At 43.0% G+C, this 24294-nt stretch overlaps 1 protein-coding gene across 1 annotated transcript; it reads right to left on the reverse strand.

Moving 5' to 3' along the window:
- Positions 1-9746: 9746 nt before the first annotated feature.
- On the reverse strand, positions 9747-23675 carry MEE21 (PIN domain-like family protein). The gene is made up of 6 exons (XM_087400901.1): positions 23364-23675; positions 11296-11376; positions 11060-11180; positions 10605-10949; positions 10113-10172; positions 9747-9998 (listed from the first exon to the last, which is right to left on the reverse strand). The coding sequence occupies exons 1-6, from the start codon at positions 23552-23554 to the stop codon at positions 9882-9884; spliced, it is 915 nt and encodes a 304-aa protein (XP_087257027.1). The 5' UTR covers positions 23555-23675; the 3' UTR covers positions 9747-9881.
- Between the last annotated feature and the right edge of the window lie 619 nt (positions 23676-24294).

Genomic DNA, 24294 nt, shown 5'->3' on the forward strand with positions numbered 1-24294 from the left:
TTCCTCCCACACAGTTAAGATCGAATGCTCCAAAGTATTTGCAAGTGCCAAATCTGTGCACCTATCCAACCCCTCTTCTGGGTAACCTAAGTTACTACTACTCTCCCAAGCGGAGAGTGCCCCTAGTACTTCATCTTCTCTCAATTTTTTAATATATTGAATTTCAATCAATAATAAATATTCTCTGTTTTCAATCAAAATATATGAAAGGGTTTGCATCAAAACCTCATCCGTCATACCTTCTTCCTCCTCTTTTTGTTCACCTTCCTCCTCTTTTTGTTCACCTTCCTCCTCTTCCTCTTCTGGCTGTCCTGTGGGGGATGATGTCCCCCTTGCTTCGGGAACGACAATCAACTCTGTCATCTACTCTATTTCTAGTGTGTGCTTTCCCTTGTCCAAAGTTGCACTAGACCAATCTAGAGCAAAGAAAAAGAGTTGTCTCTATATTGATGAATGGAGGTGCATCTGTGTCCTCCATTTCCAAAAGAATTACACAATAGGCTATTTTTGGGGATACAAAAGGAGTTCTTATAGGACCCGCTTGTAGATCCAACTCTTCATCCTTGGAAATCCCTCTAAAACTTTTTGGACTAAGGGATTTGCAAATTCTTTGCAACCTAAACTTGAAAGTGCTATCAGCCCGGCAACAGTCAATGAGGAGATTCATAGGAATCCACTGTACTCTATCTATGTCTAGCCAGATCAGGTAAGGTTTGATTTTCTCTCTCACATAATCTACCACATCTCTAAAGAGATCTAGATGCTTGTGGACTGTGCCGATGACATCTATCTGACGATCAAAAATGTCATACAACTCTGCCTCTCTACTCGAATGATGAGTAGAAGCGACGAAGTCATGGTATGCCTCGTGGAGTGTGGCCATTGGAGGTTTGTGGAAGATGGCAAGAGCAGGCTATCTAGGAGGTGATGATAATAAAGGCTATGTCATACCTAATGGCCCTTTATATAGTTGCCTTCAGTCTCTTTAAATACCTTAAAAGTCCAACTATAATTTAGGTAATAAAATATTGGACAATGTAATATATTGGCCTAAATAATTTGCCATCATATTCCACTCCCGCCTCCCCCGCCATCCAAAATAATGGATTTTTTTTTTTGAATTTAGGGGGCCCTATGTTAGTACAAATGACATTACACTTAACAAACACTATTACATTTAATCAAAAACTATTACAACATGATTTCAAAACTTTTACATTTATTCAAGTGCTATTACAACACACTTCAAAAACTATATCATATTTTCAAAACTATTACAACACACATCAAAAACTAATAATTTTATTAAGTATACTCATTGCCAATACCAATGACATCACACTTCAAAAACTAGTACATTTATTCAATACCAGTATGAATGGACAAGTTACAAGGAGGTTTCCATTTCTCAAGCATTGATGTTCCCTTGAGCCGCCTTCTTACTATCTTCCCATTTAGTGTAAAGAAAAAATTACTATCATCAAAGGTGACAGCGATGTATTCTCGAACGTGCTTCAAGCTCCAACTACCTGTGACCTCAAGATATTGGATATCCCCACTGGGTATATGTACCTCTACCTCTGTGGTGTCCACTACATCACAATCCATAGGTATCCATGTGCCATGATTATTTTTCCAATGTCTATAAGCGTATCTCATGTAGCAAATACTCCGCACCACTTGATATCTTATTACTATACTTTCTTTAGTAAGTATACATCGAATATGGTCTCCCTTCTGCAAACCCTCCCTAACATCCCACATTGGGTATAGAATATTATCAAGAAATTCATTTTCTAGGCCTGATAATAATTCATTTTCCAGGCCTTTGCATACCCACATGGTCTTTGTCTTGTAAATGAAGACTGATTTGAAAAAATAAATAAATGTAATGGAGGGCATGAACCAACTAACACCCACAGATTTTGAACTGAAAGTAAACTTCAATGATGATTGAATATCTGATCTCATCTTCATTCAAAATGCATCTATAGAGAATGGATCAGGCAGAGGCCGTTCTGGACTATCAAAGTAAGGGAGAGGAATAGGACGTAGGCTTCCATATGCACCTTCTCTTCGAGGAACTTGGTAACATGAATTATAGAAAAAAATACTAGACTTTGTCGAGGAGGCAGCACTCTATCTGAGAACATTAATTCCCCAATATTTGAATGGAAAGCTTGAAATATTCCCGTGAGACTATCCAGAGGCTAGGTTTCAACTTTGGTAGAGGGAAAGATATCTACATAGAAAGCAAAGAAAGATGTTAATGGGCCAATCAATCTATCTCTCTCACTCTCTGCCTCTCTCTCTCTCTCTCTCTCTCTCTCTCTCTCTCTCTCTCTCTCTCTCTCTCTCTCTCTCTCTCACACACACACACACACACAAATCTCTCCCCTCTACTATCTCCCCCTAACACCCCTCCGTCTCTCTCTCTCTCTCCCTCCCCCCTCCCCCTCTACTATCACCACAAGACACCCTCTCTCAAAATGCATGCTCACACACAATCATTAGAATACACAATTGAACTGAAAATGAAAAAAAGTTCATGTAAAAGAGAGATATAGTTTGAAGGAAAGCAAGTTTGACTAGCAGGATCAAAGTCCATGTCTCGAGCCATGTACACGTGCTGAACCTTCATCTTAAGTCCTTTTTTTGTATTACAAAACCCAACAATGCAACCCTTCCAATGCTTCTCTTTCTTTGCTCTATCCTTTCTAGAAACCTTGAATGGACCTATTGCAAATGGTTGCATTGTGACCCCTGACATTAACCTAAACTCTTGGATCTAAATATCATTGTTGTCCTTCAAAATGCGACCCACACAAGATTGAATTGATAGCTTTGGCCTAGGGGAAGGGGATTGCTTCACCATTGTAGAAAGAATGGGAGCAAGCAAAGATAAAGAGGTTGGGAGGAGGAAGAGGTTGAGAGGAGAAAGAGGTTGGAAGGAGCCTAAGAGGAGGTTGAGAGGAGGAAGAGGTTGGGAGGAGGCTGAGAGGAGGTAGAGAGGAGGAAGAGGCTCAGAGAAAAGTGGGGAGTCAACGGGGATAGTTTGGGGAGACTCCTGGGAGGAGTTTGGGGTGCTAGGGACACCTTTGGAAATTTTCAATTTTTTGGAGGGAAAAAAAAGTCACGGATTTGGGGGCCTACCAAGAGAGCCTAGGAGGGTATGGGGACCATCCAAAAGTGAAAGGGGGGAGTAATTGCCTCAAAAGGTGGTGGGGGCAAGAGAGAGGCAAGTGGAAGCCTAGTGGGGACCAAGGAGGACTCTCCACCAATGAGAGGCCAATATGGAATCCTCCATTCTTTTAATGCCCAAGCCTTCCCATTGGCTGGTTTGCTAATCAAAATCTTAAGGGACTAATCCAAGAGGCCCTTTTTTAGTCCAAAATTCCCCTAATGACTACAAAATTAGTTACCAAGGGTGCATTTAGCCAAAAAGAAGAAAAGCTTGAGCTACTCAGTGACCAACAGTGAAGTTGAAGAGATAGACGATATTATACCTATGTTAAATGCAATATAGACTGTTATATGTTACACATGAGGGGATGGATAGGAGAATATGATAGGTGATGGAAGAGTCATATGCCCATATCCATCTCATCTCATTTTGTACTTGGAAGTGGTGGATGAAGCTCTAAATGTGGGCTACAAGTTATGTTGTTGTGTTGTACATGGAAGCGGGATGAAGCTCTAAATATGTAGGATGGTATGTTGTATGTGAGGGGATGGATGGGATAATATGTCAAGCGGTGGAAGAGTGCATATACTCGTATCCATCTCTTCTCATTTTGTACTTGAAAGCTAGAACCTTGTGGGCTACAAGTTATGTTATTGTGTTGTATATTGAAGCGGTGGATGAAGCTCTAAATATGTAGGATGGTATGTTGCATGTGAGGGGATGAATGGGAGAATATGTCAAGTGATGGAAGAGCACATGTGCTCGTATCCATCTCGTCTCATTTTATACTTGAAAGCTAGAACCTTGTGGGCTACAAGTTATGTTGTCGTGTTGTAATTATTCAGATTGTGGATGATTTGGTATACATTATAGCTAGAGCCAACCTTGTGACTTGCAAATACTTTCAAGGAAACATCGAGAAAAAGGAGAGAACAATCAAATATGTGCAATCAAAGTTTATATTTTCAAGTCGCAAGGGTTGATCTAGCTATCATGTGCACTAATTCATGTCGATATATTTCAACATTTCTGCATTAACTTTACAAGTCCACCTAATCCATTGAAACCACTTAAATCACTTATACCACTTAGTCCACTTAAACTACGTAATCCACTTGAATCACTCAAACTACATAGCTCATTTAAACCACCCTGTCCACCTAATCCATTTATACCACTTAAACCACTTCCTTCACTTATATCACTTAAACCACTTCATTCACTTCTACCACTTAAACCACTTCATTCACTAAAGTAATCCCACATTATGCACTTAATCCACATTAAGCTACATGAATCCACATTATGCACTTAAACTGTGTAGCTTCACTTAGTCCCCTTAATTTATATTAACTCACTTAATATTATATTAGCTCCACTTAGTCCAATTAATTCACATTAACTCACTTGACATTACATTAGCTCCACTTAGTCCACTCAATTCACATTAACTCACTTAAAATTACATTAGCTCCACTTAGTCCACTCAATTCACATTAACTCACTTAACATTACATTAGCTCCACTTAGTCCACTCAATTCACATTAACTCACTTAAAATTACATTAGCTCGACTTAGTCCACTCAATTCACATTAACTCACTTAAAATTACATTAACTCCACTTAGTCCACTCAATTCACATTAACTCACTTAAAATTACATTATCTCCACTTAGGGATGTGCACAGTTTCTGAGCAAAAACCTATGAGCAGAAAAGTCTGAGCGATAATTTTTAAAACCAACCATGCTTGCATATTTCTCAAAGGAATATAAAATTCTTTCTTAATTTCTCATTTATGGAACCATATACTTACTTATTTTTCATTATAACCCTCATTTCAGAGAACATCATCTATATATGAACAAACAATGAACACTTTAGAAACTCCTATAAATACCTTCCTACCATACTCTCTTTTGATGATTATGGTAATTCAATAAATTTAAAAGAGTTTCACTAATCTTTAGCAATCCCATATTTGAAGCTCTCATATAACAATGTATACCATATTCCTTGGATGAGTAGGAAAAAGATATTGGAAACCTCATACTTGAAGCCATTATAATTGATCATAAATTAATCTCTAATACATTATCAAATATGGGAAGGCAAGGGAGGGATTTTCAAAATATTCCCAATTCTCCAAACGTAAGTACTTTTAAGGACATGTGGTCTCTATTGAACTCCTTCTTACCATAATATGAATTTTTTTCCTCCCCAAAAATGACTTAAGCCTATATATTTGGACCCTCCCACCTTTTGTCCGCTCGTCGCTCGGGGGTTTTTGCTCGAATAATGGAAACCCCTTCCACTTAGTTCACTTAATTCACATTAACTCACTTAAAATTACATTAGCTCCACTTAGTCCACTTAACTCACATGAAATCACTTAACCCACTTAGTCCACTTAAACCACTTAATCCACATCAATCCACATTATGCACTTAATCCAAATCATTATATTCGAAGAAGAGTATTACAAAGTTATGGATGAAGTTTACGTAATTATGCACTAGGTCCCACATCTGCCGTTCCCTGAGTGCTTGGTCTTGCACCCTGCAAATCTATGTTTACTGAGGTCCTCAAGATCAAATGTTTCAATATCCTCAGCTGCATCCAAGTCTCCAAAACTATGTCTATAGCATGCAATCTCAACCTCCAACGTGTGTGCGCATGCTTGCAAGTCCTCGATCTCTTTCGCTTGTGTTGCAAGACGAGCTTGTAACTCCTCAGCAGTAACACCCTGTTGATAGAGAGGTATGGCAGATGTTGCCAAGTCAACAAGATCACTGTGTGCCTAGGGAGTTAGCACGCGATGCCTCAAAGACATGGGCTCTCTGTTCTCTGTTCTTGCTCGATTGCGCTCTACAGGATGTCCCTTTCTTGTTCCCGACAAGTGATGCTTGTCGTTCCAATCCACATGTCGATGCAAGACATCGTGGACATACACTTGCTGAATGCAAAACATGGGTATCTTTTGGTTGTTGGGGATGCTCCCTTTCACCTCTATGAATCGCTGGAGAAGGATGTGGGCAAGGGTTTTGTGTCGCAAGTTTGACAACTTGGGCTGTGCATATTTATTTGTAGCATTTCCAGAACCTTTGTGAACTTTATAAGGGATTTTGAGAGTTTCTACTCCAAAAAACAAGTCTTTGAGGGATTTTGAAGAGTCTATTAGGGGACGGGGGGGGGGGATTTGTTTGACGAAGTGCACCCCCCACATGGACGAGAAGGGAAACACTCACATTCTAACAAAAAACAATCCAAAAGGAAGGCAGTAAACAAATAAGAACATCTACAAAAACGGTTTTTATGCAAAGCATATCCTAGAACCAAAACTACAAATTGAACCTTTGTAAACTTACAAAACATAGTTCTAGCCAAACACAAACTACAACTCATAAAACTACAAACCTATGGCCAAAACTACATACCAAACATTCATGAAGCATGGTTCTAGCAAAAACACAAACTACAATCAAAAGAACTCACAAAACAACTACCAAGTATTGCAACTAGAATGCCACCAAGACTTGAGGCCCAAAACATGAAGAGAGCACATGTCGAATCAAATAGTCATAAAACAAAGAAGACCTGCCACAATAATTTAACACTTTCCAAGGATTACACTACTAGCCTTGCCAAACATGCTCCCACAAAGCCAAAAAGACAGCACAATCAAAAGGTTTCCTAGAGACCCCCACAAAGAGTTAAGGCATACAGCTAAGATATCAACCAATAGAAAACCCATTATTTGAAACATCGTGACAAGGAAATAAGATGCTTACATCCACCAAACTTCCCAAAAAAACAAATATCTACCAAACTTCGCTCACAAAAAAGGCGTACAAAAACAAGGATAAATCAATGAGACAAGTCATACTAATAAAGTATCATAACAATTGAGCACTTGTTACGGCAAGCAGCCTAGGGGAAAGTTTGAGTTTTTTTAGCTCTCCTTGAGCCACTTGTCATAATCGTGGGCATTGATAATCTAATGGTGTGAAAAGCAAGGTGCAAAAGCATAGTTAAGCTTAGATGGGAGAAAAGCATAGAAGTGCTTTTGTCATAAATCTATATAATTCGTAACAAACACATGATTGTCAGCATTGTCTATGTCTTCAAGCAACAGTGGAGAGGTCTAGTTGCTTGCAGTGTCTTCAACCAAGGTTCTAAGGTAAGATTCTCTCCTAATCGATGTACGTTTGACATTTTTTGTTTACAGATTTGAGGTTGCAAGACAATTGAATGATTAGAGCTCTATGCTGATCAATCTATCTATCTGTCTATCACTCCGTGCGTCACGTTAGCTACAATGGATACAGTGCAACGGTGAGGTTGTTGAAAGTCGGCCAATCTCTAGGTTAAGCAGCTGCAAGTAGCCAAGATGGATTTGTATTTAAGCAGGTGCTAGCACATAAGCTTAGCAAGAAGCCCCAGTGTGGCATAGCCTGAAGCTTTGGAGAGTGTCACGATGACCTTATGCTCTACTCTCACAAGCCTAAAAGCTCGACTTATTACAATGTTCAAACTCCCATTTTCCCGAGGTTGGAGAGACATGTAACACTGTTGGCTAAGTGAACGGCTAAGTGAACATGGCTAAGTGAACAATGAGAATGTTATGTGCTCTTCCTCTAATGATAGTTGTCTTTTTGTGATATCCAGAGTCTATTGAACGATTTAAGAATGTTGAAATCATCTCGCTCGTGAACACACGCAAATCCTCTCAAACTCACATTAGCAAATTTTCAAGATATTGTCTCTTGACGTTCGACTATGATTACGACTATTGACATTCAGATACTATGCCAAGTTCTTATCCATTCGTGAGACTTCTCCACAGTAATACTCTCGATGTTATCTCGATACCCAGGGAAGGGCTCATTTCCTCGGATTATAACTCTTTGGAAAAAAAAGCGCGTTCCCTCCCCGCCCACACACTGTGTGGTTATAATAATTATATATTATAATATAAATATTTTCAATTACTCGTCCATTCAAAATTTCATGTTTTTAATTTAAATTCTTACAACATTCATCTTGTTTAATGCATGGTATCGATGTGAGAGAGCAAGGAAATCCAAGATGGATGCAAGATTAAAGAATGACTACACTTTTATTCATATGGTTGTAGTCAATCTGATAATATTGTATAAACTGCACCGAGGATCAAATATTGTATCACCTTATTCATGTAATTGTTGGACTTTAGCTTCCAAAATATGAACATCACAAAATCAATAATAAATCACCACCCGTGACATTTGCAGGGAGGATCGGGTCCTAACAGACCCTGTGTCGCGTTTCATGTCCATTATTTTACTCTTTTTTTTTTCTTAAAATTTTGATAAAATAGTAAGGATTTAACTTCAATTTTGAGTTAGTAGTTACGTGCTCCACAATGGAAAGGCTGCCTGCCCACAAATCTAGTTATGGTATAATTAATAATCACAATTGAGCACTTGTATTGGAATAATCAACAACCACTTGAAACTAGACAAGGGGCAATGACAAAAAGCTAAGTTAAAGAAACCAACTAGGCCACTAGAAGATGTACGCTGAAGATGAGGAAAACTAAGAGTCCCCTGGAAACAAGGTTGTTAAAAGAGCTCCAAGCTAAGCACTTGATTCACAAGGCTGCAAAAATCAGAACCTTTACAACCATGCCCAGAACAAAGGAAGAATTAAAAGCCAAAGAAAGGGATAACAAATGGCGACGTCATTCCAACAGAGAAAAAATTGTCGAGTGCAATTAAATCATCAATCAAAAGAACCTGCAAGACCAAGACTATACTTACCAAGACTTGCAAACTCATGAGATGGCCTAGCTTGGACTCGCAAGATCTCACAAGATGACCTCGTTTGGATAAAATCTACTACAAACAAATCATCCTCTGTGACCATGTCTTGAGAGTTGTATGCAATAAATTCCAACAAGAAATGCACAGAAAACGGGGCTAGAGAATACGAGAGAGAGCATGTTAATGAAAGAGATAAACCTGCTCCCAAAGTAATGTATCCAAGATACATATGACAGGCCTTCCGCCCTTTCACACTAACCATAGACATCTCATATTGAATCCTTTATTATCAAGCATTAAAAGCAGTAAAGCAGTTGATGTGGCAGGTTGCCACGTGTCAATTAGGAGGCCACTCACATATGTTACATAGCAAAACGTCCAGTTCTTCCAAAGGAGACCTATCCACTTTCATTCGTACTACAATTTTCTATCATATAATGATAAAAAAAACTGCCATCAAACGTTGGCATAAAATAAAAATTATTAATCAGACATCTGAATGTGGTATTAACATTAGGAAATTTAATTCCTAGTCTGGTGTGCTCAATGACTATGCCATTTAGAACTCATCTGATGAAGTCGTAATTTAGGCATTAAGCACAGCTGCACTCATTAGGGAACATTCCATTTTTCCCCATTCGTGAACCTTAAAGCCAGAAACATTTCAGTATTGCCTCAAAGCAGCGAAGGAAAAGTATACAAAAAGTAGAGACACGTCACACAAATGAACCATGAGCCAGCCATATCATATTGCACAGTAAAACCTCTTATTTGATGGTTAAAACTTGTAATCTTTCAATAAGGAAATAGTGTTGGAATACAGACTTCACCATCTCACTGCATTGCACTTTTCTTTTTCTTATGGTGCTACATATCATCTGACATTACCAGAATCAGTTCAATACAGTTCCAGCATCTGAAGCCAGTGTACTTTTCTTCTTGTGATGTCTCCTTTTTCTATTTCTTAGCGTGGACATTGTTTCATCGTCACCTCTTCTAGGTCCTTCTACCTGCAGAAGTCAAACTTTTAGCTCCTTGACTTGTAACTCTCTTATTGTGCAAAATCAAACATGACAAGTGTCAACAAGTCCAAACTTAGTATACTCTGCAATGTATGCATGTACCAGCTTTTTCACATTCACTGACTTTTTTATCTTCTTCTTGCAAGATAATGGGTTCGGACCCTGCAATACACCATTTTCACAATGTGACAGTTAGGGATTACTTACAAATTGCATGCAAATATTGGACTTGCCACCCTAAGAATGCATCAAATTTCAATACTATGAGTCAGCCTGTTGGATGACCTCACCCACCGAGCATCAACAGATTTTCGAACTCACACTCATGCACATGCACAACAGAATGCTTTATAATACAATATTTCAGCAGAACCTTTGAACATTCCAACACAGTTACATCGTAGTTGCATGCAGAGCAGGGCTCTTAAATTTTTCTTTCGTTATCTTCATTGAGCTCTATTGGATAAAAAGGATATTTTGCTGGGGAAAAAACACAAAAGAAGACTTATTGATGAATCCTTCATTGATGAGACTGCAAATTCAAAATCCTTTTAAGATAAGACAGAAATTTTCAAGCAAGACTTAAGCGTTAACCTTTGCTCGCTTTCTCTTAAATTGTGGTCCATCTTTCACTTTAGGACTCTTCTTCCATGCACGAGAGTCTGTATTCCTGTAAAAGGTTCGATCCTCCCTTGGTAACATAGGGCTGGGCTCCACCCTCAGAAATTCTTCAGCATCTTCTTTCTCTTCCTCCAGCCTTCTCGTGGCTGCCATAGAAGCCTCTTTCTTTTTCTCACGAGCCTCAATTATCTGGAACTCTTTCTCACTTACATGAGTACGCTGAGCTTCACTAGCACGTGTAAATGCCTGCTGCCTCTCAGAAGGTGGCTCAAGCATCAAAAAATTGTTTTGAGCTAAAATTATGGCCACGGCAGGAACCTTAAGATCGTTCAATCATCCAAACAGCTAGTAAGTTTCCTCATTCAATCTGAAATAGCAAAAGACAAGAGAAGACTGCAAGCCATAATAGGGACTTCACAATCATATACCTGGCGAAGATTTTTGCGAAGTTCGGCATCCTGGGTTGCCACCCAAAAATGTTCAGGGTTGCCACCCTCAATGAGGCTTTCTAAACAGTTAGATGCAGATTTCAATGGTTCATGATCACACCTAACCAGGTTACATTGATACATAAAATGTCACAAAGGGCATAAGATAATTCGTGATCACCACAATTACATACAATCCTTTCAAAAACAGATACATTCAGTCAGCAGAAAAATACTTGGCTGAATCGAGCTCTCGAGCAGCAGAAAGCGTTCCAGAAAATGATTTACCAAGTTTCTTTAGCTCCGCAATAACACATCTGCACAAAAACCGTCAAAAAACATCTGAGTACATGGAATCAGGTTGTACTTCATCGCCAAGAGAATATATCCTTAACAGAAACATCATATGACATGCAAAAAACAATAAAGATAGCCCAATCCCACCTCACATGCCCATGATCATTATGGACAGAAGTCAGTGTGAAAGTGCAGCAGATTTGTGAACAGCAAACTGAGAGCAAAAACAGCAAACTCACAAACAGGAAAATGTGATGGAGGGAGAGACACTTCAACACCCAAGATCTAGTAAAAATTCTGCAATAATGCTGAGAAAAACCCGGGTACAAGATGATAAAAGAGGGCAGGGGACGGGCCTATAAATAGGACCCCAGCCCTGCAGTCGGCTTGCTTATGCAGGCCCGACCTCAACCAACCCACAGGTTGGCCTAACCCAACCCAGCAGGGTCGGGTCTGATCGAGTTAACCCGACCAGGCTGGTCGGATAACACGACCAGGTTGAGGGCCTGCTTGGGCCCCAACCCAGCCCTATCATAGGCAGCACCTGGGGCGGCCTGATCATGGGTCAAACAGACTCCAAAACAACCCCGAACCAGCTCCGAACCTGGCTGTCTCCTGGCCAAACTTCATGCATGGTACCCTGGCAAAGCACAAGGCAGCTGCCCTCATACAGATTCATCCCTCGCCTGTCCTGCACTGATCTATTCTCACGCTGGCTGGGCACACCCACAAAGAGGCCCTCACTCATACTGTACGTTAGGAGATAACACTCTCTAACCCTCCTTCTCAGCTCCTGGATGTCGGATCAACCCATGGAGCTGGTGTGCTGCTGGAATATCTGCAGGAACATCAAAGAAGCCCCATCTCGGCTCGCAACCGCCTCAAAAAGACTACCTTCAATCCTGCACCATATGCTCCCAGGCTATGGGTACAACAAGCTGGTTGCAATCTCCTCGCGTCCATGATTCAACTGATGCTACTGCTGCAGCATAATCCATACGGAATTCAGTCGGGAAAGGCCTTTGGATCATTAAGCTCATCAGCCCCCTCTAGAGACCTATGGTCCAATCTGGAATGCCACAGCTAGATCAATGAACCTCCGAGCACAAGGCATGTAGCTTCTCACAAGGATCAACTAATGTAACTCTGATGTTCACGTCCCCATGCTGGCAATCCTCTGCAGCCCACAGGGTCTCCTAGCAACTCATAAACCAGCCACTGCTGCAACACGGAAACCTCCCTTTGGGTCTGCCAGTCCTCAGCGTTTGAACAAAAAAATGGTACACAGGTCCACCCGAGTCAGCAGGGAACCGACTCTTGTGGTCTCGAGACCTGCTTGAGAGCCTGCCTCGAGGAACACTCCACATGCTACTACTCCCGACTGTAGGTTAAACAATGTCCCTGCGTACTGCGCAAGCCATCCACCGTCTGCTGCAGTCTATATGCAGCCAACTGCCACTCATCACCATCTTGTCCACTGGTGAGGGAAGATAGAACAGAGTTTGTAAACACCATGATCCACTCTCCCGCTCCAAACCACCTGTCCTGTGTCAATATCCCAGATGGCCACGGAATGCTCATCGAACTATACCCATTTGCCAGTCTTGCACCTGACAACTACTAAAAGACTAGTGATTGTACAAATAAATAACTTTGGAGGAATGCTTCTCCCCTCTGCTATCCAGAATGATCTCAAGACTCCCCTCTCCACTAACTGGAATTGTGGAACTGTCTCCGAGGGACACGTCGCCTGACTTCACTTGAAAGTCCTGAAACTCTATCAGGAGTTCCAAGAGGCACCACTATCCAGGATCCACTCCCTCGTCTCACCAGCAATCCCCTGTCTTCCTAAAGAAGATGAAGAATTCATGACCTATAAAATGAACAAAGTCGGGGTGATAGCTGCAGCCGATGAACCGGTACCATGGCCTGGATTTCTCTCAAGGCACTTCCTCCAGGAGTCATCCTTCTAGCCACAATGGTTGCATATACACTCCGCCTTCAAGGCCTCTCTTTCTGTGTTAGTCTCTCTGAGGATGAAGAGTTCTATCCTTGGTTCTGCAAGGCAGCCAAAGCCTCCACATCTCCTCCTTGTGAGGGACTCCAAAAATGCCAACTTGTCGATGAAGTTCCCCCAGCAACTCTCATGATGAGCCCTCTGGATCAATCTGCTGTCAATTCAAACTCTTGGCTTTTCAACCAGTGGCTCTTGCTCCTCTAGGTCCGCTCCTGCAGCCGGTCTTGCAGAAACAAACCATCCTGGTACGCAGGTCCATCCAAGGTAGCAGCAGATGGCACCACCACCTTCAGTCACGTTCCCACCTTTAAACTCAAGCAATTCAGATGCCACCATCTTCCAGCTGTCCCCCTCATAAGAGTGTACAACCTAGAGTCTTCCAGGCACCATGCTCTCAAGGTCTGTTTCAACCCGTCCTCCCTCTGGTAAGGTCCGCAAGAAAATAACCATTTCGAGAAATGAAATCCCAAGAATATCTCCAAATAACCTGGACCATGAACTCTCACTGAACTCTCAAGCAAGTACTCTTTTGGCTTCAGTACACCTTGTTCATAATCACCTTCCAGCAATCTGCTTCCAAGATTTGAAGAAGCACCCATACTTCCCCTTCTACCTTCCAGGAAGGCACATTCCTTCCAATCTTGCATTTCTTGAGACACATGAAGAGCAGATACTCTCTACATCATGCTATAAAGGCTCCAATTAATGAAATCAAGTACATACTAGAACGTCGTATGCATGTGTGCTTGCTCTAAAAGCAAACCATGCACATGTGTAATCTTGTAATAACCCCTTCTGAATTACAGCACCCATCTGAACTTGAAACCCTAGGGTATTAAATGGAATCCACCCTCGTGTTAGTATCAACATCCACGCACCTGGAAGGGTCAAAGCACTCCCTATTGTACTTCACCTTCACAAAGGTCTCTGACTCCCCGTCCGCCCACATCTCAATATCAGACATCTTCACTGTGACTTCTAGATCTACATATCTGACCTCAGTAACACATGGAGATGCCACCAAGAACAATTCTCCGATTACCACATTAGCTTTAGCCTTTGTTTCGCCATCTGAGCTGAGTCGGACTCCTTGTTGTTCTTCTAATCCATCTTCTTTTTGCAATCCTTTGCAAAAAAGACTAGCTCGTCACAATAGAAGCACTTCTTCTTATGCTTCCTCTTCTTACTGGAAGTGTCATCTGCATCTCCGGAATCATCCTTCTTGGGCTTGCCATCGCTAGGCTTGGCCTGTCCTTTGCAAGCAACGCCTTCTCGTTGTTGTCTTTGTTATAAAGCTTCTCCCGAGCCCCCTCCTATAGCAGTAACAGACCTGCATATATCACCCAATTACCATTTTCTCTGTTCAAAAGCATGCATATCTCTTTATAAAAACTCTGATTTTCTCTGTCTGTCTGCTATTTTTTGACAGGTCAAAAGGTGTCTTTGACAAGTGAAACATGAAAAGTAAAACAATCTTCTTCTTCTTTTTTCAAGTAACTGGCTAGGTAACTAAACCAGACTGTAACTGGACTAGTCTGCTCTAGTTAGTTAAATAGTCTGGTTAGGCTGTCTCAATTGAACCTCTAACAAGATCTCTAACTAGGGTCAACTGACCAAGGTTAACTGAACCACGGTTAACTGCCACATTAGCACCACATCACCTGTGTACCACGTCAGTACCCACATTTCGAGTGCCACATCAGCACCTGTGCCACGTCAGGAAGCTCTACCTATCTACCACGTGTCACTTGCATATGCCACATGTCTGCAACCCCCGCGCTACCAACGCCATGTGAGTAACTAGAAAGCACACTCACAGCATGATTTTACATCCTAAGCTTAGAGCTTCCAAACCATCTTTAACAAAAGAAAGGCACGATCTAAAAATGAAAGTACTCAAAAAATCTATACAATGGACAGAATCCTCTGTTCATGACAAAACCTCCGGACAAAATCCCATCGTCTGTTTCGGCGTCTAGATTCTGATACCTTTTCGGGCCTCACCTGGGTCTTCGTCTGCAAGGCATACAGATTTGAATCATATGCTCCCAGGCTTCGTCAACACCTACGTGAAGGTTCACAAGGGGGGAATGTTGCCAGTCAAACAGATGTTCGTGTTCATGATTCCTGCCTCACTATTGTCAGAATCCCTCCAAAGGCCTAGCAGCGCACAAGGGAACATCTTCGATGTATGAGTTCACATCTGTTGGCTATCAATTGATACAGCCTAGTTGCTCACCGTCAAGCATCGCAAAATTTTGGTCTCGTCATCGCCGCTGAAACATTTAGCTTCTATGCACCTCCGTCTGGCCGTCTACCCTCACCATACGTGATTGATCTCAAGGCTTTCCATCGACCATCTACAGCGAGAGGGTCTTTTATAACGATTCGAGAGGCGACAGTACCTTGACGGAACAGCTCCAGTTACTCATCTTGCCATCCTCAGAAGCAATTACTTCAACGATAAAATCTCCCTCCCTGGTTGATTCACGTACATTGAGTCTTTGACCGTCACTACGCTAGAAAGGTAGTGAGACCTTTGCTCTTTACCGCGCTTTCAAACTTCTGTGCGGGTTCTTTACTCACAACTCTCTCTCTCTCTCTCTCTCTCTCATACACACAGCACTAGGGCATAGGACAATCGTCGGGCTGGACCCCCCCCCAAGGTCTTCATTATTAGAGAGAATTATTGAGTACAGGAGTTCACGCTCAGGCTATTCTTACAAAAATTTAAACATGAATCCAAAATACAAAGGAGCTCTCAGCTCATTTCTTTGGCAACAGGCCAAGTGTCAAATCAACTAACTAAAATTTAGTTACATGCCACAAAAGGCAAAAACTCTAGGGTCTTCATAGCCCTGACTACTCTCCCTCTCCTTACACACTGCCTGGGTGCAAGGCGTTAGGTGTAGGTTGATAGGAGAAAGTGTGGGGGAGGGGGGGTTTATATAGCAGGGCCTGTGGGCCCAAAAACCGGCCGACTTGGCCAATCGACTATTATTGTTGCACCGACCCTTATGGGGGCTCAGAGACTGGCCGACCCAAGGCCTGGAGTTTGGCCTATATAAGGGCCCATTTGCTGGGCCTATAGGCTGTTGCTCGCAGGCGCTGTTGCTGCTGCATATGCCCACACATGGGCCCTGATCCTGGAACGAATATCCATGCAGATCCTCTGCTCTTCTTTCGCCTCAGATATGTTCCAGATGCCTGCCTCAGAAGTGCCAAGTATGTGTGCTATCACTCCCCCCATAGCCCCTATTGTCTCTTGCCCCCTTGTCCCCTCAAATCGGGGGCTCACACATGGAGACAGTGGCATTCTAACACCCCCTCTCAATGACACAACTGTGGGCCGATCCCCATGCATCGAATGAGGTGTTCATCTGCTCCCTGGGGAGCGCCTTAGTGAAGACATCTGAGATGTTGTTAGCAGTCGGGAAAAACGTCAACTCCATGACACCTTCGTCGATGAGTTCTCGAACAAAGCAGTAGTGGACCTCGATGTGCTTCGTTCGTGCGTGAAACACGGGGTTCTTGGCAATTGCAAGGCAACTCTAGTTGTCGCGATCACCGTCGCATCTTCCTGAGTCACGTTCATGTCCTCCAAGATCCACCTGAGCCACAATGTCTTGCATGCCGCTGTACAAGCAACCTTGTACTCCATCTCTGTTGATGAAAGGGCAATAGTAGGTTGTTTCTTGCTCAGCCATGACATGGCTCTTGATGAGAGCATGAAACAATACCCAGTAGTCGATCTCCGGGTGTCACCATAACCTGCCCAATCACTGTCACTCACAGAAACTGCCCAACTCAATGCCTTTCGTGTAAGTGATATCGTAGGTGCAAGTACCTTCTAAGTACCTCATCACCCTCATGCTTGCGTCCCAATGGGCCTTCTTGGGTGTGGCGGAGAATTAGCAGAGCAATCCAACTGAGAAAGAAATATCTGGTCTGGTATTGGTGAGGTAAAGCAAACTATCCACCATACATCGATACAGTGATGAATCAACCGGCTGAGATGGATCATATACACTCAGCTTCAAACCAACTTCCATGGGAGCACTGCCACTTTGCAATCTTCCATCAGAAAGCACTTGAGTAGCTCCCTGCAATATTTCTCTTGAGGAGTAAGGATGCTGCTCTTTCCCTGCTTCACTTCAATCCCAAGAAAGTAATGAAGTATTCCCAAGTCCGTCATCTCGCACTCCCCCATGAGAAGTTTCTTGACCTCAGCAATCTTCTTCGCATGATCTCCTGTAATGATGAGGTCATCCACATACAGGATTAATACCAGCCGCAAATCCCCCTCTGAGAAGAGATAAAGATTTGCCTCTGATGGACTCCATTGAAGCTCGGTCTTTTGAAAGAAAACATCTATTTGCTGCATACTTTTGATGTGAATCCTAGAACCTGAAATCCCAGTGGTTGTGCCACGTATACCTCCTCCTCCAGGGTTCCATTCAAAAATGTTGACTTAGCGTCCATCTGAAAGATAGGCCAACTGTGATGAGCAGCCAAGGCAATAACGGTGCGTATCATCACTATCTTGGCTGTGGGGGCGAAGGTCTCATCGAAGTCAAGTCCCTCTGACTGTGCATAGCCTTTCACCACCAATCGAGCTTTGTACTTGTCCAAGCTCCCATCAGACTTGAACTTAAGCTTGTACACCCATTTAGTACCAATTACCTTCCGCTTGGTCGGCTTGTCTACCAAATCTCAAAGAATTTGGGCTCCTCAAGCTGAGCCACCATAGCATAGTTCACGGACGGAGTCTTCACGTTGCGTTGAGACCGCCGCGCTCCGGAACTGCTCTCGGAAATGTCCGTGACCCGTGAGTCTGCTAAAGTCTTCAAATACCACTAAGGTAGCTTCTTCTCTGACAAAGGTGCCTTTGCTGCAGATGCCTTTGGAGCCTGGTACTGGAACGTCTGCTGCTCCTACTCCTCCTCCTCGGGTCCTTCAACTGTCTCTACCTCTTGGATGGTGACCTTGGGTCAAGGTAATGTCGGAAGTTCCTGAACTATTGCCGCAGTCTGGGGCTTTGACTCCTCGAAGATCACATTCCTGCTGATAAGGATCTGTTTCTTCACCGAGCCGTAAAGGCGATAGGCCTTGGATTCCTCGCTATATCCCACAGAGATACATCTTCTGCTATGGGAATCAAGCTTCGTTCACTCATCTTTATGCACATGAACAAATGCATTAGAACCGAAAATCCATAAATGAGATATGGTCTGTTTCTTACCATAGTAAGCTTCATATGAAGTCTTATCATCAACAGCCTTAGTCTTGATTCTGTTGAGGATGTGAATGGCAATGTTCACAGCTTCACAACAAGTAAGCTTTCGAAAGATTTCTCCCTCGCAACATGGTCAAACCTATCTCTGTGACGGTCCTATGCTTTCTCTCAACAACTCCATTCTACAAAAAATTGCGAGCTATAGTGAGCAGCCACTTGATCCCGTGCTTTCGAAAGATTTCTCCCTCGCAACATGGTCAAACCTATCTCTGTGACGGTACTGTGCTTTCTCTCAACAACTCCATTCTGCACAGAATTGCGAGCTATAGTGAGTAGCCGCTTGATCCCGTGCTTCTTGCAAAATCCATTGAACTCAGTAGAAGTGAGCTCCCCCCCTCTATCTATGTGGAAGGCTCTAACTACCTCCCCGCTCTCCTTTTCTACCTAAGCCTTCCATTCTTTGAATTTCTCATGAGCCTGAGACTTCTTGGCCAAGTAGTATATCCAGGTCATTCGTCTAAAATCATCCACAAATAAAAGAGAATATCGAGAACCTACGAATGAATTTAATTACATGGGCCGCAAATGTCGGAATGAACCAACTCCAGCGGCTTCTTGGCCCGTGATGAGGCCTCCTGTGGGAACTTGTCCTTGTGTTGCTTGCCCTCCAAGCAAGCCCTACAAACACGATCATTGCATGCAATCGGTGGAAGTCCATCCACCATCTTGGACTTTTGCATCTCAGCGAGAGTGCCATAATTGACGTGACCAAACCGCTCATGCCATAATTTGGATGTGCCATGGTTCCCATGCACCAACAAAGCATTGAGCCGATATAGCCCATGCTCCTCAACGCCATGAGCCACCACCCTTCCATTTGACTTGGATGTGACTGTGACTGCCACCATCAAATAGGACCGACATGTTGTGTTTGTCCATCTGGCTGACAGACAAAAGATTCTTGCACAAAGTCAGTACATAGAGTGCACCAAAAATCAGTTCCTCATTTCTTGCAGTCATGATGAATGGGATACTACCAACACCCTTCACAGGGCATGTCCGGTTACCCCCCACAGTGACCTTGGAGTCAAGATGCGTACCTTCCATGGTCTTGAACCACTCCTTGTTGGACATGTACTTTGAGGCTCCACTGTCCACGTACCAGCCTTCCTTTCCTTCACTGATTGCGTAGGCTGAGCAATACTCAATAATGATAAAGAGAGCACCAGTAGTGACGTTGGCCGATTCAGTCTTTGGCTCCTCCTTGGCTTTGGACTCCTTCCGCTTGAGGTCTGCCTTCTTCTTGCGGCATTCCTTAGCTGAATGACCAAGATTTTCATAGTGGAAGCATTTCATCTTCCTCTTTTTCTCTGCATCCTCAGTCTTGTTGTTCTTGGAATCCTTGAACTTGCCCTTGCCTAGCTTGTCCCTTGCCACAAGTGCTTTCTCATCCAATTGATTGAATAGTTTTTCTCGAGCCTCTTCCTACAATAGTAAAGGGTCAAGCTCTTCGAAGATGAGAGGCTTGGTCCTCTGTTCTGCAGTGACTGTCATCATGAAACTCTTGAAACTGCGAGGTAGCTTGTGAAGTGTCAGCAAAGCTAGATGACTTGAGTCTACCTTCTGACCAATTGTTGCAAGCTGATTCCTCACCACCTTGACTCAGATATGTTTTAAAGGAGACTTTATTTAGTGCTTAAACGTATTTTTGCATGTAAAAAATATCATATCAAATTTATGCATCTGTAAGAATTTATGAACATTTCTCCCTCACTAATATCCAGATTGTATAACTGATGCTAGAGAGTGAGGATCCGAGACGTGTTATCTATTTCGTACAAATCCTTCAGAATGGCCCACGCCTCTACAGACGTCTCCACCATCTGAATGTGGGGAATTACTGCATCTGCCGTCGTCCCTATCAACATGGCTAGGACTTGGGCATCTCTATCTCCCATGCTGCGAGACCGTCCGCATCTACTAGAATCAAAATTCTTTCTTTCTTGTCCAGAACATCCTCCGGCCTCTCTTCAACACCCATCACAAGCTTCCACAATTTTCGAGCCACGAGATGGCTCCGGATCTTCATGTTCCATATGGGATAGTTCGTCCTAGTTCGTCCCATCTAACTTCCCAGACTCGCCAAAGTTAGGGATGAATGAAGAAGAAAGATGAGAAAAGGAGGAAGGACGAGCATGGCATGAAGAGGCTATAGATGGTTCCTTCTCTTCCATCTTTGCAGTAATAACAAACAGCAAACTGAAAATGAGCTTGCAGTAAGAGAACTTGATCACATAGCAAACCTGAGTGGCAATTGGAGTCGCCTTCTTGCTGAGGAACTACCTTCTAGAGCTGAAAACCTTGCTCTAATACCATGTTAGAAATAGGAGGATAGAATCTCTCACCCCACTCCCTCCAATCACAGCTCATACAACACTCGGTAAACTAGATAGATGATCACACTCATACACAAAACCTTTCTCAAGAGAGAAAGACAAAGATAGAGACAAAACCTATACATATATTCATCCACAGAATGTGCGATGACAAAGCTCAGAACGGAGCACAAAAGGCAGCAAGGGTTGCTCTCACAAACTGAGTTACTCTCCCTCTCCTTACACGCTGCCTGGGTGCAAGGCGTTAGGTGTAGGTTGATGGGAGAAAGTGTGGGGTAGGGGGGGTTTATATAGCAGGGCATGCGGCCCGAAAAACTGGCCGACTTGGCCAGTCGGCTATTACTGCTGCACCGACCCCTATGGGGGCTTACAGACTGGCCGACCCGGTCGGGTTCTACGGCCGACCCAGGCCTGGAGTTTGGCCTATATAAGGCCCCATTTGCTGGGCCTATAGGCTGCTGCTGGCAGGCGCTGTTGCTGCTGCATATGCCTACGACCCTGGCGCGAATATACACGCCGATCCTCTGCTCTTCTTTCACCTCAGATATGTTCCAGATGTTTGCCTCAAAGGCGCCAAGTATGTGTGCTATCACTCCCCCCATAGCCACCTGCCCCGTTGTCCCCTCGAATCGGGGGCTCACAGGTGAGGACAGTGGCATTCTAACACAAGGCACATAGGCCAAGGGCTGCATTTTACCGCCTCACCAGCGGGGGTTGGGGGCCACGTTTGGCCACCCAACTAGGTCAGGTAACGCAGAGCAGCCTGGTTGGTAAGAGCCAACCAGATCCAACCCATGTGGGCCAGGCTAGGCCGACCAGTAACCGGGCCCTCCCCTATATATAGGGCCCTCCCTTGCCCTCTTGTGGTATCATCCATGTGGAGATATTTCTCAGCATTATTAGCAGAGTTTTTTACCTGACTCCTATGTCAATTTCCATCGAGTTTTCTTGCTGTTCTATTCTCAGTTTTCTGGCCGTATTTCCGAATCTTGATCTTACGATAGAGGACATTCAAAACCTACCATGGGTAGCTTGTGTAGTTGAGTCGGCAATGCAAAGAGTCACTTTCATTACCCACAAGCCACCTGCACTTGCACTCAAATCGTTAAGCCAGTAAAAGACACAGCTTGGATAAATTTTCTTGGTACTCAACAAGTAAGAATTTATAAAGTATTAATGCATTGGAACTGATGTGAGTTTTGTAAATTGCAAGTTGCAACTTCAATTTCCTAAGTACTTAATCACTGCTCATTCTGGTTTGATGTAGATTTAGGCTTACATGCATCTAAAATACGTTGTTCTAACCTCATATAGAACCTATTTTCCACAGGTTAGTCATAGATAGCTGAAAGATTGTCACCCTTGATATTTTTTCATCCTCTCTGAGGAATTTTGGACACCCCTTAGGAAGGTTCTTTTGGGTATCCCAGTGAGGGGACAGCACTCATACACACCACATTGGCCTAACTGTTCTCTTGTGTGCTTATTTGTTTTTTGTGACGTTTTATGTTTTATGCAAATCCATTGTAAAGATGTTGGCAATCTGGTTTTATGTGAGTTTAATCTTAAGGGGAATAATATGTACGACTCTAAAGTTGCTATTGTATATTGAGGTGCGCCAATGTGAAGATGGCATATTCATTGCAAAAGTAGTCCGAGGAGACACTTGAGTCTCACCAAGTCGAGCAGTCCAAACAAGCTGCATTGGAGAAAGAGATACGTGAGTCTCATCAGATTAAGGAATTCATAGCAGAGGTAGCTGTGAAGGCTGTCCAAAGAGGTCGTTCGATTATCGGATGTTGAGGGAGAAACAACGGTAGGCTGCAATATGAGTACTGAGATGCATCAGACATGTAGGAGGACAATATAAGATAAAGTGCAGGAGCTAGAGTCTCAAGTGGTTACTATGACTCAGACTGGGCAGGCCGTTGTGTCTTTTGCTTAGCAAGAAGCAACCTATGGAGCACCAAGCTGCCTGCATATTACATGTAAAGTAGAATGGTTCTTGGTTCTTTCCGAAATGATTAACAAGCTGAGACAACCGAAGTTGCATTACAATCGCAAAGAAAGTACATTAAGGTTCAGTACTATTTTGTTCAATTCCTAGGAAAGACTATATTGTAATACAAGAGCTGATAACAATCCCTACAATTTGGACAGCGCAAAATGGCATATACAACTGCCTACGAAGATATTATAACGGCTCTGAACAGAAACGGATTTCGACCTCAGTATTGGCAAACTTCATTCGCGGTGGTAAGAGTGACGTACACAGTTTAAAAACTCAAGAATATACATTCCTCGTAAACAAAACAACAGGAAGACCGAACCAGCATGAAGTCGGCCAAGAGAAGATACCTGGTTACAAACGGCCTGGATGATGCAGAGAGGATCCGAGACAGCTGCTCATTAGGAGATCCCAGCTTGTGACTCAAGAGGTAATGTAGGAAAGTGCCATCACAGAGGACCTTGAAAGGCTCCCGGAAGCCACAGCAAGTCTTGTAAAATCGAATGGTACGCCTATGAGCCTTCTGCTTTTTCACCCTCATTGGAGATTAAACACTGAAATTCCTCGGGCTCAAACAACAGGCAACAGCTCGAATTTCATTCGCCCAATTTCATTCCCCCATGCATCTATCTACCCTCCAAGTAGGTCCAAAGAATTCAAAAATGGCTCCTATACAACAACATTTGTAAGAATGGATCCTACGGGAACCATAGCCGAACCAAAGAATAAAAAGGCCAATATTTAGGGCAGACTGCAAAAAGAAGATAGAGCTTTGTTGAAGGTGATTAGCGAGTGCATGCCAATCTTCATAAGTGGTTTGTCCTGAGAGGATCACAGAAAGTGATGTGGCTATTTTGAAGTGCAAGCAATTGAGATTTGAAAAAAAAAAAGGGGAGATGGGATCTTTGGCAACTTGGAATTGGGATTGAGATGGACCAACTGGCTACATCAGTGGACTTCCAATTACCTATAAGCATGATCTTCCAGCGGCTTCTTGGGAACAAGTAGACAAGTCCCAGATACAAAACTTGGAATTTCTTATGGCAAGACAAAAGGTTGTGAATACATGGGATGTCTGCTAAGGAGACTAAAATAGGTGAGCGTAACAAATAAGACCCATAGACTCTTTGCCCAAGCTCTCCTGTGGCTGTTTTGAAGTGCAAGCAATTGAGATTTGAAAAAAAAAAAGGGGAGATGGGATCTTTGGCAACTTGGAATTGGGATTGAGATGGACCAACTGGCTACATCAGTGGACTTCCAATTACCTATAAGCATGATCTT

The sequence above is a fragment of the Dipteris shenzhenensis genome, chromosome 29 (genome assembly GCF_047967505.1).
Source record: "Dipteris shenzhenensis isolate YYH24624 ecotype China chromosome 29, Dip_SZ_1.0, whole genome shotgun sequence".
NCBI classification, from domain to species: Eukaryota; Viridiplantae; Streptophyta; class Polypodiopsida; order Gleicheniales; family Dipteridaceae; genus Dipteris; species Dipteris shenzhenensis.

Coding starts and splice junctions, on each gene's coding strand:
- MEE21 (XM_087400901.1), bottom strand. CDS start 23,554: ATGAGGGTGAAAAAGCAGAAGGCTCATAGGCGTACCATTCGATTTTAC. Junction 11,377..23,363: donor TCCAGGCCGTTTGTAACCAG/GTATCTTCTCTT, acceptor GTTTTTGTGCAG/ATGTGTTATTGCGGAGCTAA. Junction 11,181..11,295: donor CGAGAGCTCGATTCAGCCAA/GTATTTTTCTGC, acceptor TAACCTGGTTAG/GTGTGATCATGAACCATTGA.